At 38.9% G+C, this 12,604-nt stretch overlaps 1 protein-coding gene across 1 annotated transcript; it reads right to left on the bottom strand.

Annotated features, from left to right (window-relative positions):
- Window positions 1-2,380: 2,380 nt before the first annotated feature.
- On the bottom strand, window positions 2,381-4,369 carry fam43b (family with sequence similarity 43 member B). The gene has a single exon (XM_053483083.1). It carries the CDS (start codon window positions 4,266-4,268, stop codon window positions 3,321-3,323), a length of 948 nt encoding a protein of 315 aa, XP_053339058.1. The 5' UTR covers window positions 4,269-4,369; the 3' UTR covers window positions 2,381-3,320.
- Window positions 4,370-12,604: the final 8,235 nt, after the last annotated feature.

Genomic DNA, 12,604 nt, shown 5'->3' with positions numbered 1-12,604 from the left:
GGAAATGTTTCTTTCAGCTCACACTCGATGCCGTTGGACCGTTTGTCCCCGAAGGCCCCATCTGCACAACATGTGCTGTGTGATTTGATGCAGATGTAGTCTGCGGATTCCCCGCAGGGCTCAGCATCAAACACTCGTCTGCTCGGCACACGGGCAACAGTGATGAAAGACGCCTTTTCTTCCTCCGGTATGGCTTCCATCTGGACCTCATCTTCTGTTTGCCGATGTGTACGAGATGGTATACGTGTTTTGTCTAATGTGGTTTCTCAGTTAAGGCAGCACACGTACATATGGGACAACAGGCCACATGTTTAAATCATTCAAACTAGCTATGTACAGAATACATACTGTAGTATAAACAAGAGCTTTAATATGTAGCGACCTGGGAACACCCTTCCCTCTATTGTATGAATATTCAATTCTGTTTTTGTTTTTGTAAACATTGTCATGAAGCAGCTCCAGATGTAAATTTAGATCTCAAAGGAGAGAACAATAGATGACAAAGAAAAGGGGGGAAAAAGATGAATCACACTATCCATGTGAAGAGAGTGCAAATGTTTAAGGCAACCATTTGAAATCATTAGTAAGGGCTGGCTAGCTAACTGCTAGCATACAGTAAATTTCAGGTCAACACCAGAGCAATTTTATTATTTCAGAATCTTGACTTGTATAATCATATTCTTAGATAAACCTGTCACTGTTGTACACCACAACAGTGACTAAAATACCTAAAACAAGTCATTAGCTAGCTGACTAGCCAAACAATTGTTAGCCTACTGTACCTTGCTCCCCTGAGTTTACTCTCAAAATCTCTTTATAAATAAAAGAAAAAAAAAATTACAAATGGCAATTGGTACCTGACTGGCTAATTATGGATTTCATACAAATAATTAAAATTTAATATTTTATTAGCATTATCCTTTAGATAACAAACTTTAGAGACAAAGAGTGCTTAGCTACTCTGCTAGCAAAATATTATTGTTAAGGTATATTTGTAATTAGAAATATTATGTGTAAGGTATATTTTCGGGTATATCTTAATTTTTTTCTTTAAGCTATATCTTAAATCTTTATATCTCTATATCCTATAAATTTCATGTTAGAATTGCAGGAAATATGTAAACCTGTGATTGATCCTTGCTAGTTTACTAGCCAGCTAGCTAAAAAGAAATGGGTGAACATGGTTTCCAAATTGCATATTCATGTATTCATGTATTCATTTATTTCAGGTAATATCTGGTTGTAAATTTGGTATTAACAGTTAGTAAAAACATTATTATTATTATTTTTTTTGCATTTTGTCCTTTTACCAGATTCAAGTTTGCCTTAATGGATAAAATCTTTGCCATAGTATCAGTGTCACTGTAGTGTGATGGTACCTGTACCATGGTATATAGTAGCATTTTACTTGCAATGGTACCCCCTAAAGTTTAACACACAATACCATAGTTGATACCATGTTGCTTGTGGAGCATCAGCAGGTATATGTTATGCCTGTCCTATACCATACCAGTAGTACAGTATGTTCTACAGTATGTAGTAAAATGTGCTTAACTTTTGTAGATATTGTTAAATAATATGGTATATAGTGGTATGTACTATAGTGTATCATAGTAACCTTTTTATGGATACATGTGTTTGTTTTTTACTTGTAAGTTTTCCAGTAGGTGATTATTGAAGACGTATATTGACCATTCCTCAATGGCTCTCCGAAGACTAATTCATCTGAATAATTCACATTTCACCCTCCTGTGTGGGCTGTTCAGCTCTAGAATACAAAATAATAATAATAAAAAAAGAGAGGCTTTGTGTAGTAAGCCTGCAAATTCAAATTAGGGACTGTTCAATTTCTGAAGCGACAAGGGTAAAATTATGGAAGTCGCGTTAATATGAGGTTTCTGTTTTGTTAATTAAAGGTCGGGTCTGTCTGTCGATGTAACAGACTGAGTACCGGGATGCAGAAACAGTTGAGACTTACGTCATGCTGAAATATCGAGCCAGGTGCTTTTATGGTCATTTCCTGTACACTCTGATCATCTGACGAATCTCCTGGCTTTGACAGGGCTGTGTGTGTGCGTATGTGTGTGTGAAGAGATTTCTGCTTCCCTCTCCAGAGCCCACTCACAGCCGGTGTCAATCTGCATAGCCATTTGTGCAGAGATTGTTCATCTTTTTAGCTGGCAAATAAAGTGTAATGAAACATTGCCTGAAAATCACAGATAATTCTGATTTTTTTGTTGTTGTTGTTGTTTTCCTCTGTTTCTTTGAATGTGAACAGACAAACAGATCACACATTCACACAATTCAGGCTAATATCCAAAAACAGCATCTTTATCAAAATAGATTTTTTTTCCCCAGCATTTTATTATACTGTAATTTCATGTTATTTAGTGCAATTGGAATGACAGCTTATGAAATGCCTAGTACAATATTATTATTATCACAAAGCAACTCTTCGATAAAAACATGTCTACGAATATGAGTCAGTGTCAGCTGGCATACGATTTTGAACAATGCATTACCTCTTAAAGCAGTAAAGCTTATTTACCTGTGTGTCATGTAGAAACAAACATAGACTATATTCTTATATTATTTTTCCTTATATTGGTCCCAGACATGTCACAGTGCAAACCAGGGTCAGTAAAACAGCAAACATTTAAAAGATCCTGCCTTAAATGCCATGGTCGACGTCTCCACTGGTCATACGGTAAATGATTCTGGAGCTGTAATGTACGGCAGCTGTAAACCCATCAAGTCAATGGCTGATATCCTAAATCATGGATTAATTCATTAGTGCTGCTGCCTTGGTGTAGATGCTGAATGCTTTCACTGAGGTTTTGGCCAGAAGGGAAAGTTACATAGGCGAGAGAGATGGTTACGTAGAAAAAAGCACATTATACACAAATAACATATTTCCAAAATGATCCAGTAAAATCTGAGAAAAGTACGTATTTTCATGCAATCACATGAAAAGAACACAAAGGCTTGTTGAAGGTCTCTTTTGTCCTTGTTTGTTTCATAGCCCACGAACTGAGCTCCTTCTGTGTTTGTCCTCCCGGGGTTGCTTTGCAGCATGACGCTCTCTCTCGTTGTGCTTTTGTGTTTATTCACAAAGTTCCACTTTATTAAACACCCATATAGAAAGTGCTCACGAGGCAAGCCAGCAGCAACTCAGCATTAAACTTGCTGATGGTGGACCAGGTCAGGCTCTGCAGGAATCGGCTATCTCTGAGGATACAGCGCTCTTCTGAAGTGGACAGAGAGGATAAAGGAGGCAGGGGAAAAGGTACAGTATAAAGAAGTCCAGTATCCAGCTTTGGTCACACAAGTGTGCTGAGCGTCATGTGCACATCGTCTCTGATGGTGATTGAAAACCCGTCTAGTTCATGAACTATGTATTTCAGCTCTCTCTCAGGGGGTTCCTCTGGCTCAGGCTTTGGTGGATCAGTATTTGATACCTTTCCCTCTTTGTTGGCTATCTGCTCTTGCACCTCCTCCTCCTCTTCCTCATCCTCCTCAGTGATGGAGAACAGACGATTGGAATTGCCAGGCCTGTCTACTGGGGGCTGATAGTGACACTGTCCATTCAGGAGCTTCCGTATGGGCATAAGTGGCATGATATCCTCTCCGAGCAGCTCCTGCTTGCGGTGCCGGAAATCACTTTGCCGTTTGAGCCTCTTAAACTCACTGAAGGCTGAAATAGAGTTCTGGTACAAGCTAAGAGCAATAGCATGGGCCTTGTCCGCCTTGGCCAAAAGCACAGCGTGGCAGCGTAGAACCACTGCCTTGTGCTTGACCTGGTGTCGGTAGATCCAGGCCAAGATCTTGGGCCGGTAGGGGTCTGTTGTGCAGTAGGTGATACGGTTAAGGGTGTAAAGGTGCGGGGGTTTCCTGCGGCAACCCATGCGTATGCCGTGTGGTCCTACACTCAGCTTCATCTTTGCACTTTGCTCACCGTAGTTGCTGGATGCCCAGATCTTGGCGACAGCGTCATGCGTGCAGCCCTCACCCTTGGCCACAACAGTCACTACGCTTCCCAGATAGCGGACACTGTATATGGGCTCCTCCTTGTTTAGCTCCACTTTCTGGCGCTTGCTGTGGAAAACCCCGGCGAGCCAGTGGAAGGGGCACTCAGGCACCAGGTCAGGGCAAGACCTTAGCAACGAGGACAGCAATGAGTGGTAGGTGAGTCCAGCGCTCAGGCTCTTCGCTTTGCTCTTTGAATCGTCCTCCACCAGCACAAACTTGCTCCTTTTCCAGGGCAGCATGGTCCCAATTTGTCTGAGGGGCTCGGTGCCCCTCTTGCCGGCAAACAAGCGAGCGTGTGTTTGTTGTGTACTGAATGCCTGGGAGCAAGAGTGAGGAAAGCTTTTCTGTCACACGCTGAAGAGAGACTGAGAGCAATGAAGCTCAGCTGGTCTGCTCCAAAGCTCGCTCACTCGCTCGCCCCTCCTTTCTCTCCTCCTCCTCTCCTTCTGGTCTGTTCACATCAGAGAGAGCGAGAGCGAGAGAGAGCAAGAGAGAGAGCAAGAGAGAGAGGGTGCGATGATCAGTACTGGGCTTCCAGCCCAGTGTCTCAGCATCACTTATCTTTAACTCTTCCTGTTCCTCACATGATTCTACCATCAATATGTCCAACAATGAAGGATCCAGAAGCACAGTAAGACTGTTGCTCTTTAAATATGTAGGTTTTAACCAAGTAACGCGTGTGCTTTTTGACAGTTTATAACTCTTAGAAATTCATGTCTGTCAATTCTTAAAAAAGGCAAGTTTAACAAACTAGGAATTACAGTAGGTTAACATGAAGAGCTGGTTGACAGTGAGCATTTCATCAGAACATTTTTATACAATCAAATAAAATTAATACAAATCATTAACAGCCATATGTGCATACATCTACTGTATGTGCCACCCAGCATATTGGGCAACAGATGTATATCCATTGTTTCTGTGGCAGTTATTTACAGGGTCAGGCTGCCAGCTCATTGCCGCAATTGGTTGAAAGATCTTGTTCAACCCAGCAGTGTCAGAACTTAAACCAGGGCTCTATCAGCTTTGCACATCTGTTTCCTGATATACTTTGCTTATTCTCCTTAGTAAAAAAATTCTCTGAGATATAGAGATGACTTTTCTTCAACAAATCTTGCTATATAGTAGATTCTTAAATGGATTGATTTCTGAGCTAAACCATATTATCAATTTAGTGAAAATGTTGAGAAATTTTTATTTTTCAGTTCTAGAACGAAACACAAATTTAAAAAAAGTGTGAAGAGTTAAAGACAGGCGATAAGTAATTGGTTTAATATTTTGAAGAATTATTCGTCAGAGTGGGAAGCACAGCACTGCTATTAGTTCCTCTGATCTGTTTTGGCGGTGCAGCTGTCCATTTTTATGCAGAACAACACATGAAAAAATGGTTTGCTTCAATCATGCTCACTTACTCAAATGACTTGCTGATCTGTTTGCACTTCATTAATTTCTATTAGTACAGAGATTGAACAAATGTAACTGCAGCTGTTTGCCTTATACATTGTCATACTGACATTCCACATCCATGATACATTGCTTCTACAGGATTGCCCATGTGTTTGTTTGCTAGACGTCTCTGCCAGACATGGTTTCATTTCAATAATGCTCGAGCTATTTCCATGTCTATTCCCCTGAAGTCTGAAGTATATAATAGCAGACAAGGATGTGGAGGGAAGCCGTTCAGCTGGTCAGGTTAGCTGTGATGAATCATTGGGGGTGGGTAGTGGAGGGCTATTGCACATGTCCAGTCGAGATGAGATCTCGGTGTGATGGATTGAGTCCCATCTGAGTTCCCGGCTTGTGATTACTTGCTAGTAATAGGGCAGTTGGAGCTCTTGTAGATATTGCTATCAGGGACTTCCGAAATGTGGACCTTTGGTATTTCAAAACCAATTTTATAATGGCAAGAGTGACACATAATGAGACAATCTTATTTCCACAATAGTAGCAGGACACGGTTGCACAACATGCACAACCCATAGGCTACTTATCTTCATCTTCATTGACTCTGTTCTATAAAATATTTGTCAATTGTCAAAATGTTTGTTATTTAAATAACATGGATGGACTATTGTTGGGGGGCGGTGGCTCAGTGTGTTGAGGCTTTGACTTAGGCTCAGAGGGTTGAAAGGTGGTTCCACCAGGTTGCTGCTATTTGGCCCTAAAGCAAGGCCCTTAACCCTGTGAGCTCCAGGGGCACTGTATAATGGCTGACCCTGTCCTCTGACCCTTTTCTGACAAAAAGCTGAAATACAGTTCTTTGATACATTGTAAATCTAAAATAGAAAACATTACACACTCTACTTAAAAGGTTATTTTAGGAAACAGCTTGTAATTAAATATTTTTGTACAATAAAGATCATACCAGGATACCAACTCACTTTAGATCAGTCGGACCGCAGAAGATTCTCTATGATCCTCAGCTGAACTTCAGAATGCATTTTTTTTGCACAGAACAAAGGTTGTGTAATTTGGCCCCAATTACATACATTGTACTCGCGTTCCGGGGGACAAATTTCTTAATCAGAGCGCAGAGCAGGAAAATTTATAACAACCAAGACCTATGATATTGTACATGCACTTTAGTTTTTATTTAACACAAATCCAAACCATTCCTTTAAAATGAAAAAGGATAAAGTGCCTATACACGACATACAATTGTCAAATTAGAATATATGAACATTAATATTCTTTTTTTCTATACAGTTTATACTGTGTAAGTGTTTTATGGTGTCTGAAGCTAGGGTGTAAGGCTGGTAGTTGGACAACCAAAAAGGGATGCCAACCTATTAAATGGCACAATTACACACCCAATCATGCACTCAGTCTACAAGATACTGTATGTATTTGGACTATATGGAGAAAACTAGAGTGTATGGAGAAAATACAAAAAGCATGATAAGAAAATGCACACACACTCTTTACAGACAAAATAAATTACGGAAATAAGTAACAAAGGTGTGCAGAAATATGTATTACCCATAACTATCAGTCTCTCCCTGATGAGCAAACCGAAGGTTAAGGTGGCAAGGAAAACTGCCCTGGATGACAATATGAAGAAACCTTGATAGGAACCAAACTCAACAGGAAACCCATCCGTGTTTGGGTGATATTATGAACGAAATGAACTAAAAAAAATTAAAATAAAATGTTAACAGAACAACAACAACAAAAAAATCTGTTAAGCTGACTATGGAATGATGTTTCTGTTGAGTCAACATAACATTTCGTGCTATTTTTCACATTCAGGAGTGTTTGTGACGACTCTAGGCAAACATTGTGTCAGTTGGGATTTACAGTGTAGTTCGTCCAATTAAATGCTCTCTAAAAAGCTGAGGTGGATTTTGTGCTAGCAGCTCGTTAACGGGAAACATGATCATTGGTGCAATTTTTTGGGGGGCATTTTCTGTTTTGCTTCTTCAGACACACATTTGTGCAAGGTGACGTGGGGGTGGGGGTGTGTGTGTGTGTGTGGAGGTGGGGGGGGGGTGGGGGGGGGTCTTGGGGGATTGTTAGTTGTCAGTTGTGTAGTTTTACCAAACCGTAGTTGTTTACTGCTAGAATTTTACACCCTTAAACTGATTGAGATTACTATTCATCTTTATAGCACATAAGTAAGTTCTATGTTCTGATATTCAGATCCGCCGTCTCAGATCTCTACAACTCTCAGTTTCCATGAGCATCAGCTGAACTATCATCTTACTTGCTCATCATCAGATCATCTTAACATTTTGATTCATATACCTATACATTTTATACAAACTTAAATAATTCTTTTGATTGTGTAAAGCTGCTTTGCGACAATGTCAACTGTTAAAAGTGCCACACAAATAAAATATAATTGAAAAAATACAACTGAATCTATTGCATTTGGTTCACCCAAGATTTGGTCCTGAGATCGGACAATTTGTTTATTTATTTATTTATTTTCAATAAACAAAAATCTTTTTAATGCTTAAAACATTTTCCAACACTTCTACTTCTTTTAAATTCTGTCTGAAATACACACACTAGTCCCGTCCGTACAAACTGCTTTAAAGACAGCAGAGGGGAGTCAGAATAGTCCATTAAGTCAGAGTAGTTTTTTTTTTAGAGCAGATTCAAGTAGAAGCTATTTGTTTGAGTGAGTACACGTGCACACGCGGGTTTCTTGGACACGAGCCGAGTGTGTGACAACACAAAAAAAAAGAGCTGCAGAAGATTAACGTGCAGGGCAGAACTCAGCCATGACTCGCTGGCCTTTGCTGAGATTGATGAACGTGGCTCGTATTGACTTAACTGCCACTGAAGTTAACGCCGCAGAGCAGGGACGAGAGCTGAGGAATGAAATAAGGAAATGCCCGAAGAAAAATTGACCCAGAGCCATCTTAGTTTTTCATTTATGACCACCATTCTGTGATGGTTTCTTTTTTTTTTTCTTCTCCCCTAAATCTTAAATTTGAGTGCCAGATTCAAGAAAAGCAACTTCAAGACGAGGAACTGGTATGAAACCGGTATGAAATGTCACACAGTAGGGAAGAAGCGGTGCAATTGTGACACTGTTGACAGTAATGTCTTTAACATAATATCATGTATATATTTCTTTCTTTAATCAAGCACTAGTTGTTCAATAGTTTTTTTAATTCAGAAATCATGCATGTTCAGTACTATGAGAAATGTTAAATGATGTACGGTAAATTCAAGTGACAGGCTGCAAAGTGTTTAAAGACACAATTAAAAAAATTGGTTATTTATGTAAACCTCATTTTCCCTCTCTTCTGTTCCATCCATTTATCATTCAGCATCACCAATAAAAGTTTGTTTTTAAGGAAGACTGACCTGGAAAGTTGGGTTTAAAGGACAGGGAAGCTGAGGAGAGAGAGATACTGTAGGTGGCGGTGATGCAACCTTTAGTTGCCGGATAAAGCAGATGAACCTTCAAGTGCCGGATAAAGCAGATGAAAAGTTAAGGACTAAGTACAGTAATAAGTCAAGACAAGATCGAGGAAGCTTTAAGAGGCCAGAAAGACAGTCAGTTATCGCTAATGTAACCTACCTCCTGAATTCCAACCACCATTAAACAACAAAGAAGAAGAACCACTCAGCATTCAGCATCACCAGTATACTAATGACTGGCCTCATCATCTGCACCTGTTTCTTACTAGTTAATTCTTTAAGTTAGATTTTTTATGTTTAAATGATTTATTGGCCACTGTGTGGCTCAAGAAACAAAAACATTCATCTGAAACTGCTAAGATACAGTGACTGGACTGAAAACGAAAGACAAAATCTTGCCAAAACTGAGAGCCAAGAAAGTCCTTGAGGAAGAGCCTGGAGAACTATTCCTCAAGAGTACATTAAAAATACAAGAAACTCTGTCTCTTTGAAAGCAAAATATGAAGCAGTGAGGGGAAAGGGGCAAGACTCACACAGTGCTGTAGAACATCACGTTGTCTGCATATGAATGCCTGGAGCTTGAGGGAATTAATTATGTGCGTGACTTTTTACTAATGATGAAGGAAGCAAGCTGGAATGAAAGACAGCCCCGGCCTCATGTGAAGTAAATGATTCCCTCAAAATGACGAGCTCTCATCGAGGCTGTTCTCTAAATAATGCAATGGTGTGTGAAAGATTTTTTTATAGTGTATTGACGAATAATCTCTTATCTGACTATGCACTAAAGGCTTTATAATCAGCGTTTATATCAGCGTCAGAGTCAAAAAGAATTAAAGAATTAGGACTCCTTGCACCCTACTGTTTGGTCAAAGTTTTAAATCTATGGACAAGAACAAACAAATAAATAAATAATAATAATAATAATAATAATATATGTTATTGATCTTGGAGCTGAAGGAACGGAGTCAAATCTGCAGATGTTTTTTCTCTTTTTCATGTAAAGGATTTTTTTTTCTCTACCCCATCCCATTTATCTGCCCTCCTCTTGCATGAGCAGCCCACAGTGCGGAACAGTGTCGAATCAAACCAATTATTTTTATCTAAACATGCTCCTCTCGCTTTTTTGGTTCACTTACCAGTCTCCGTTTCTGCATACACATAGTGACTTTGATTATGTAGCAAAGCTCCTGGCGTAGATCATTATTCTGACCAATTAGGTTCGAGGATTCCACAGCAACAGCTGTGGCATTTGTGATTTGAAAAAAAAAAGGGAAAAACGTGTCTCATCAGTTAGGACACAATAAGAACACACTTAAGGTGTTTGGGTTAAGTGTTTTATCTTTGTAATGCTCTATTGTTTGCTTGTTATGTTTCTTTGAATTCCAGATTTAAAAACTTTGGTATAAAATCCACCTTGTATTACTGAAATATTTCAGGGTGACTAAAATAATGAATAAAAAAAGACCATAAAATTTGAATAATATACGCCGCTGCACTATATTTTGAAAATAAATATATACGAAATATAAAACTTGAATCCATCATTGTGGAAAAAAGAAGGATCAATGAACTCTCATATTAAATTCAGGTGCTGCTGGAAATAAATATGGTAAGGGGATCGGTAATGCTTTCCTTTAAACTTTAAGTAGGACCAATTATATTAAAAAAGTTCACATTTTAGTCATTTATGGGTCTCCAGTGTGTGTGTGTGTGTGTGTGTGTGTGTATCTTCCTATTTTGTCCTCTTTTTATAAGTCTGACCAAGACAAGCCAATTAAATTTATCCGCTATTGTGACCTCATATAAGAAGAGCCCCTCCCCCAACGTGTTTCAGTAGCTTATTTACACAGGCACTGAAAAGTGAAATAAAGGAAGTTTTAAATAGGAAAAGAAACAGGTTGTTGTTAAGCACACACTTTGGGGGAGTTCTGAGTACCGTTTTAATGTTTTTTAAAAAATAATTTAAATAATTATAAAATGATAACATTTTAAATATTGTAAAATATGGGACCATTTAAACTTTTTTTACATTTACTTTTTCCTTTTTTTTTTTTTAAACTTATTTCATACTCTCATATGGTCTTTGCGAAATCTATCTACTTTTATTTGATTCTCAAAAAGACACAGTAAAAATCCACTTGTTTAAATAATCCAGCATGTGGATGCTGGTGTGCTCTATTCCACACAAATCTAAAAAAAAAAAAAATCAGCTTTCCTATATTTGATACCATCAAATAATCTGATGTGGATGCCAAAAACAAAACCCATACATTTATATTTGTAAGAACGGCTTACTTTTTCCTACTTTGTCGGTCAGCGTGTAATTAAATCAGGCTCTTGACAGAGCTCGACTCAATCCGGTGTGATAAAAGACGAGAAAGAGGACCGGCTCTTAGACGGGTGATTTATAGTCTCTGGTGTGCTTTCGCTTTGAGGAAATGTCTGGCACGATGACAGCGTACATCCTGGCCTGCTGTGACGACTACAGTAACGGCAACCTGCAGCCAAACAATCATGCACTGAATACCAAGCAGGTAAAGTTTGTCCTCTATCCCATGTGGCGATGGAAAAAAAAACCCAACAACATATTAGCTGTCTATTTTGTGGCCCAAACAATGTTCTTAGTCATTCATTCATTTATTCATCCTTGGTCTCTTTTCTTTCAGGTTTGTTAGTGTTGATAGTCAAGCACACCATTTAACAATCGTCGAATATTTCATCCAGACAGGAAAACACGCACAAGGGTTATCTAGTCCTTTTAATCTCACCCAAACGGGTAACTTCTCCACCCGGTTTTAACTGATTCACCCTTATTTCCATATTCATCAGACTCGGCCCCGATTGCATATCCGCCTCGCTGCCGAACTCTCTAAAGAGCGGAAATGAAAATCAGCATGATGCAAGCCAGTGCCAATCGGCTTCATTATTCACTGACTGCTTTTGTCTCGTAAATCCTCAGAGCCAGCACTCCGGATGCATTATGACTCTCAATAGATGGCATGATTTTTAATATCCTTAACTAGCTGAGATGGTTTGGCACCTGTTTTTTTGGTCTTGTTTTTTTTTTTTATTAGAAATGAGGTTTTTACAAAGAAGTAGAAAAAAAACAGAACAAGCATTAGTTGTTAGTCATCAGACATCACATTGCTTACGACCCCAACCTCCCTCCCATTTTCTTTTCTGGAGCCAATCATCCTTCTGTTTACCATTTAGCTTTACTATAGTGGATGCAAAGTAATTAGGTAATAAAGTGGTAATAAAATCCATATTTCTAATATACATTTATTGAAACAAATTCTACAGTTACTTTATTACATACAGTAGAAAAATGAGAGCAAATTATCAAATTGTCAACGTGACATGTACTGTATGTCTGTGTGTGACTGGTACTCCACACACTAGCAGTCAGTCAAAAGTTTGGACACACCTTCTAATTTTATGGTCTTTTCTGATCCTTTATATTTACTGTAAAACAATACTGAATGCGTTCAAATTATACCATCATCTCCTTTAAACAGTTGATATTGAGACCTTCAAAACGGCTCTAATCTAAGGTGCTGGTTGTTAATTGGTGATTTCTGAGGCTGGTGACTCTAAAGGAACTTCTCCTCTGCAGCAGAGGGAGGTTTTGATCTTGCTTTCATTGGGAAGGTCTTCATAAGAGACAGTTTCATCATGGTGCTTCTTGGGTTTTGTAATT

This window comes from Clarias gariepinus, chromosome 22 (genome assembly GCF_024256425.1).
Source record: "Clarias gariepinus isolate MV-2021 ecotype Netherlands chromosome 22, CGAR_prim_01v2, whole genome shotgun sequence".
NCBI classification, from domain to species: Eukaryota; Metazoa; Chordata; class Actinopteri; order Siluriformes; family Clariidae; genus Clarias; species Clarias gariepinus.
The sequence above is the reverse complement of the archived record's forward strand: the minus strand, read 5'-3'. Positions and strand labels throughout refer to the sequence as shown.

Excerpts from the sequence above, each read along its gene's own strand:
- fam43b (XM_053483083.1), bottom strand. The coding sequence starts at position 4,268 with ATGCTGCCCTGGAAAAGGAGCAAGTTTGTGCTGGTGGAGGACGATTCA.